At 43.2% G+C, this 6,792-nt stretch overlaps 1 protein-coding gene across 1 annotated transcript; it reads right to left on the bottom strand.

Moving 5' to 3' along the window:
* Positions 1–548: 548 nt before the first annotated feature.
* On the bottom strand, positions 549–5,839 carry LOC123047548 (protein NRT1/ PTR FAMILY 5.10). The gene is made up of 3 exons (XM_044471134.1): positions 5,570–5,839; positions 5,247–5,464; positions 549–2,019 (listed from the first exon to the last, which is right to left on the bottom strand). The coding sequence occupies exons 1-3, from the start codon at positions 5,712–5,714 to the stop codon at positions 739–741; spliced, it is 1,644 nt and encodes a 547-aa protein (XP_044327069.1). The 5' UTR covers positions 5,715–5,839; the 3' UTR covers positions 549–738.
* Positions 5,840–6,792: the final 953 nt, after the last annotated feature.

Consider the following 6,792-nt stretch of genomic DNA (forward strand, 5'->3'; position numbering starts at 1 on the left):
CTAGGTAGGAGTAACCAGCAAGCTGATTTGAGAATCATTAACCAGATGATTAAGGCATGGAGGTAGAAAGCAATCAGATCTATGGGCACCGGTTGTGGCCAAATTTATCTGTATTCATGATATGCGTGCATGTTGCACATGAAGAAATTAACTCTACATTCGGTCTGGTGGTGGACTAATTAAACTGGATTCACGACATACATGCATATGATGCACAAGAAGGAATTAACTCTGAATGCCCCGGTATTGGTCTAATTAGGGGCTATGGGATTTATGAGATGCATAATTAAAATATTAAAAGCAAGAATTGCATGTCATGATCAATTGGACATTGTGAGAGGGAGTTAAATCTGAATTCCAAGGAAACACGAGAGATGAAATCTCCTAGATTTTAATGAAAGGAAAAATAGTACATAGAGAGATTAAATACGGATTGGGCTAAGGGCACTTTGAACACATTATATGTACTTATTTAGATTTAGGTACTCCCTCCTTTTTCCCTTTAAAGCGAGTAGTAGCTCCTTTAACGAATACCGTTCAAAAGCTGTTTCTCACCAAATTCAGTTACACGTTAATTTTTTTCTCCCGTTGCAACGCACGGGCATTTGTGCTATTAGTATATAAACATATAGATAAATAGTACATATACATCCATTGTCAGAAATTTCAGTACGTAACAACATGGTACTCAACTAAAAAACCATTGTACTAGTGCACATCCATGGGCCGGTAGGCCCTTCACCGGAGCCTCTTGTGGCTGTAGACATAGGTACTTGCGCAACGGAGGTAGAGCGCGAGCTGGGCGGCGCTGAAGCCGGCGAGCAACCAGTAGAAGTAGTCGAGGTGAGCACGGTTAAGGTTGTCCGCGAACCAGCTGTAGCCACTACCGCTGCTGGTGATGCGGTCGATTAGGGAGACAAGAGTGCCGCTGATGAAGTTGCCCATGCCGATCACGCTATAGTAGAGTGCCATGCCCAGGCTGCGTAGCTCACTTGGCATTTGGTCGTAGAAGAATTCCTGCATCCCGACTTCCGCAAACACACCTGCGACCCCAATCAAAACATATTGTGGCACCAGCCACGCCCAGCACATCGGCACCGTCGCCTCCGGGTCGTCCACTATGCCGTGCTCCCGTGCCGTCTCAAGGCGACGTGCTTCCACCAATGCCGCCGCCGACATCGAAGCCAGGGTCAGCGCCATGCCCGTGCCCACACGTTGCAGCAGCGTCAGCCCCGACAGGGTGCCCGTGGTGCGCTGCAGCGCCGGCACCAGCACACGGTCATATATGGGGACAAACAATAGGATTGATGCAGGCCCCAATGTTTGCAGCGCCGCCGGCGGTAGCTCCAGGCCTCCAAAGATGCGGCGGTCCAGGGTGCGGCCCTGCTTGTTAAAGAGCGTCATGACTTGTGCAAATGCCACACCATAAGCCAGGCACGCCACCCAAATCGACAACAACCGCAACACAGCACGTGCGTCCTCCTTCTTGGTTGCAATGTCTTTGGCTTCTAGCTGGCATTCTATTTTTGTACCAAGCATTGAGCTTGAAGTGGCATTGTCATGTTGGACTAGCACAGCGAGGCTACGAGCAAGGAGCACGAAGGGGCTATCCGTGCCGTGAGTGGCATCATAGAGGCGATATGTAGGGGTTCCGAGGAGGAAGACAACGAAGGCACATAGCATGAGGGCACAGAGCATGCCAAATCCAATTCCCCATCCAAGGTTCTCCTGGATGTAGCTGACTACACCAACAGAAATGGTGATACCTATAGCCAAGGAGAAGTACCACCAGTTGAACAAGGAGCTGCGGGCGGCGCACTCCCTAGGGCGGTCGGGATCGAACTGGTCAGCAGCAAAGGCCAGTGCACATGGATTGTCTGCACCCTGCGCAATGGCAATTATATAGAGGGAGGCATAGAAGAAGGCCACCTGCAGCGACAAGGGATGGGAAGAGGTGTCGTCGGGTAATGATGGATGATGTGTCGAGAGCACCGATGATAGAGTGATCATGGCATATCCCTGCACATGTACAATTTTTAGTTGTCAGTGTTTGCTTAATGGTCAAATGATAAATAACAAATTTAAACTACAAGAAACATTTTTTACGTGTATATTTTGAACTTTTGAAGACGTGTTCAAAACCAGATTACTACAGAGGCAAAAATAACACGCCTTACTGATCGGCTTCTTAAAGGGTCATGCACTTTCTCATCCTTGATAACCCCCGCTGTTCCCAAGTGTGAGAAAATGACCAGATTTAAGTGAACTTATCTAATACTTGTGTTTATTTATTCCATGATTTTCATGCCTGAGAGAGACGTCCAAGATGCCAGGCTCATCGAACCCACTTTATATTGATGGCATGTCACAGATATTAGAAAATAATATTGTGGATTTTTAATATTCATACAATCATATCAGACCCACTTTAACTTTAAATTATATTTTGTCAAAACATTTGAAAACATATAACCTAACTTACAATAGAAATTATTTGTTTTCTATAGTTATTTTAGTAGTCATATTGAATTTACGTTGGAATGGATGGATAGAGTAGTCCCTTATATTTCACAAATCTTTGAAATGTTCTACATCATATTAATTTTCTAACTCTTCCAATTTCAAAATCTCATTTACAATATATCTAGGGTAATTTAATTATAGATATTTAGCAAATTCAATTAAGCTTTAATTCTAACCCTTTATCAACTATAAAATCTTAGAAATTGTGCTCCATATATTCAGGTTTGTGAGGTCCCGGAATCAATTTGGCAAGGCCAAGGGAGATAACTTCTTGCTATCTCATTAATCCCTCCCTCTCCATATATAATTAATGTAAAATGGCAAGCAACACTTGAGACTGCAATGGATTAATCTAGTGGACATGCTATGCAACTAATTACTACTACACAGAGTGGCCGTTTTTCATGCAAAACTAACTATTACATCCTAATATTAGCTAGTCGACCTTGATGGCCCTTTGGATTTGCAAACATGAAAGTAGGAAGTACTTCTTGATTAAAGAATGATTGTTTTGAATTATAACTATATTATCTACAATTTTGAAATTTAATGGCCTCAAATTCTTTTCACATGACCAACAGGTAAATGTCCTAATAACATACTAATATCATGAACCTAAAAAAAGTACTAATATCATGACTTCATTTGTACCCCCAAAACCACCTCTTGGTGTTACGCCTTCATGACAACCTCCATTCCACAACATTCCTCATTTGATGCCCCTTTCTCCACAACGGAAGTGATGATGCCTTCTTGCATATGAAAATTGACGCTAGCCATGGACTAGATGGTTTTCGCCTCAGTTTGTACAGAAAGTATTGGCACTCCATAAAACATGCAGTTCTCCCCTTGTTTTGGGACTTCCACAACTGGACTGCCCATATAGAATATTTCAAGAGAGCATATGATTCTTCTCGCAAGGGCAACAATGACAGGACTGCCAATAACTTTTGACCCATCTTTCTCCAAATTTTCCCGTCGCAAAGCCATTGCCATGCTTCTAACTGAAAGACTAAAACCTGTACCCCACCTCCTTGTTCACAATGATGAGACTGGATTCATCAATGTAAGGTCTACTGTAGAGAACTTTATTTATGCCCATATTTCTTAGCTGCTGTCACTCAAGAAAGGCACCCAATATGACCTTAAAAATCTATTCCCGTAAAGCTTTTGACTCCATCGTGTGGCACTCTCTTCTCCTCATTCCTACTCATAAGGGTTTCCTACCAGCCTTGTTCTCTTAGATTCACACACTACCCTCTTCTAGTAAAACTGTGGTCCTCCTAAGTGGTGTCCCTGAAATTGGATCAACTGCTAAAATGGACTAAGTCAAGGTGATCGGCTCTCCCCTTGCATCTCCTTCATTGTTGCAGAATTACTACAACATCAAATACTCAAAGACCACTCAGATGAACTTCTACATCACCTAATCGACCATAACTTACCCCTACCCCCCCCCCTCCAATACGCCGAAGGCCCGCTGATTCTAGCCCAATTCGATAGAGGCTGACAACCAGCTTAAGACCATCCTCGATGACTTTGCCAAAGCCATTGGTCCAGACTTGGCATTAATGTTCCACAAAACCACCGTCGTCCCATTCATAATAACCCCTACACCGTGATGGACATTGCCACTGTTTTTGTTTCACGGTCTCTTCCTTCCCACGGACCTACCTAGGTTTACAAGTTTCACCCATCAATGCCCCCTCCACTTTTCAGCCCATCGTCCACACAACAAAAAATTGGCCATCGAGGCATCAACAACGTGCTTCACAAAGATAACTGATTGTTCAGGATGTTCACTTTCAAACTGTTGCAAATGCCCAATCTCCGATAGGTGCAATGCTACCATAGCCGCTACTCCCACGTAGTTGATGATAAACACTCCACCCCCTTCCTCTGGATAACCATAAACAACCACATGGGCACCCTCCAACAAATCTCCTTTGCTCTTGCCAACAATGGTCTTGCCTCCTTCTTCCGGATAGATACTTGGCTCCTAAGCCAACCCTTTCTGGCGCCCCGGATATCTACTCCTACTCTACCCACATCACCACCCTAGTCTGATAGCTCAAGCAAAATGGGCTATTGTCCAACCTATGGATCTTCCTTCCAACATTTTCAGCCAAATTTTGACCATCTATATAAATTACACCACATGTTTTATATGCTATAAAAAGGATCCATATTATAAAGAGGATTCACTACATATAATTTTTGTGACATATAGTTTGTACTATATTTTTGGTTAACTTCATGGTCAAAGTTTTACACTAAATGGGTGCTTAATAAACCTGGACGAAGTGAGTATTATTATTATTTTAGATTTGTAGGAACTAACAGTCATTCCCCAACAAAAATATGGCCACTGCCCCTGCCATTGTTACTTGATTTTTTTTTTTGCGGGGATTGTTACTTGAGTATTACTTAAAGATAGTTCGTACAACTATTTTTCTTATATATATCGCAAGTACTCCGCATCAGGTCATAATATAACAAGTACATACATGATCCGTATCAGAAAAAATCCATATATTTGTTGTTCAACCTACCGTTAGTTGATGGCACATGAGCTTTTTTTTGGGAGTTGCATTATTGCATACTACGATTCAGGCAAGTCTCATCCGCGCAATCAAGTTTCAGATGTCTAGGTCGTTGCCAACGCCTACTGATGGTGCCGCACGTTGAAATGTATCGAAAGAATTAAATTAAGAAAAAATTACCATGACGTAGAGGATGCAGGCGAGGATGATGGACCGGTAGCGCCCCAGCCACGAGTCGGCGACGAAGGCGCCCAGCAGCGGCATCAGCGTGGCCGTTCCCGACCAGACATTCACGGCGGCAGCGGCAGCGGCGTTGGAGTGGCCCAGCGGCCCCGTCAGGTACGTGATCAAGTTCGCCGACACGCCGTAGTAGGAGAAAGCGCTGGCGACCTCCATCACTGCAGGCATGCCACCGGCCGGCCGGCCGGCCATGTTGATAGCAGATTGATGAGTTGTCGCCAATGAAAATCTTAGCTAGCTAGGACGGTCAGGTGCGTACGTACCGACGACAAAGAGGGCGGAGCGCCACCCGCCCGAGGTGCTGCCGTAGACGAAGCGGCCGCGGAAGTCGGAGACGCCGGCGAGCGGTGGCTCATCTTCCGTGTCCTCCCTAAGGAAGGGAGCCTCGGCGTCCACCATTCCCATCATGCTACACCTCTCAGCTGTACTCTCTCGGAGCTAATTAAGCTCCACCTCTCTCTGCAGAATCTTTAGGTTGTGTGTCCCTGTCAACACGAGACAAAAATCTTTGCCAGTTGTGTTGAAAAAATTCATTGCCAGCTGAGCTAATTAATACATGATGCATGATGCTTGTACGTTTGTTGGTTGGTACTGTACAACACTTCCGTTTCTTTCTTTCTATCTACGTATTTCCCATTGGAAGGGGAAAAGTCTAATTAAGTTATAAAAATGCATATGAAAAGTTAAGGTATTAGCTTCGCATCACCGCTAAGTTTTTTAACCTAGCACCTACTCTGTTGTTGCAAATATATATAAACATCTATGAGATCAAATTAGCTCCATCAGATCCATTGTTAAATATACTTTCATTAATGTTGTATATTAGATTTGGTCAAATATATAAATTTGGTCATTCTGATTCTTATAATAAAGATAATGAGTAGGAGCTTCTTCATGTGTAAATTGTAATAATACGACGAACATGCTCTTAAATAATTGTGTCGTGCAAAAACATCTCCACCAAACCCAAGAGATATGCATTGCTATCTTCATACCCTTTTACTGTTAATAGCATGAAAGTCTAGATTATGCTTGGCAAGAAATTTATCAATGCACCAATTCTAGGAAAAATTTCTCTCCCGCGCTCCTTTGCATTTTTAAGTTGTCGCCGAGCATCTTTATAAATAGTTTGATACTTTTGCAATCTGGTACGCAGCTCATACCAAGTGATCATATTCAAAACATAATTTGCACTTGTCTCATGCTCTTTAAGTCTACTGCCAAGATGTATCCAATCATCCTGCCCCTCATTTGTCAACTTGCCTTTACAACCAAATCAAAAGATTCTGTTGAGGTCCTTAGAATAGACAAGCCGATCCCTATCAAAATGCTTCCCATTTGACATAATCCTGATATAGAATAGTTCCAAAACTCTTCTAGAATATCTATCCATAGGACCTTTCAAATTTTAGAAGTCACTTTTAGTGCCCTTTTGTGCTAAAAAATGTCAATTTATTTGGAATCAAGACAACCCCAAATTCATGGA

The sequence above is a fragment of the Triticum aestivum genome, chromosome 2B (genome assembly GCF_018294505.1).
Source record: "Triticum aestivum cultivar Chinese Spring chromosome 2B, IWGSC CS RefSeq v2.1, whole genome shotgun sequence".
Lineage (NCBI taxonomy): Eukaryota > Viridiplantae > Streptophyta > Magnoliopsida > Poales > Poaceae > Triticum > Triticum aestivum.

Coding starts and splice junctions, on each gene's coding strand:
- LOC123047548 (XM_044471134.1), bottom strand. CDS start 5,714: ATGATGGGAATGGTGGACGCCGAGGCTCCCTTCCTTAGGGAGGACACG. Junction 5,465..5,569: donor CTCCGCCCTCTTTGTCGTCG/GTACGTACGCAC, acceptor GCATGCCTGCAG/TGATGGAGGTCGCCAGCGCT. Junction 2,020..5,246: donor CCTGCATCCTCTACGTCATG/GTAATTTTTTCT, acceptor GTACATGTGCAG/GGATATGCCATGATCACTCT.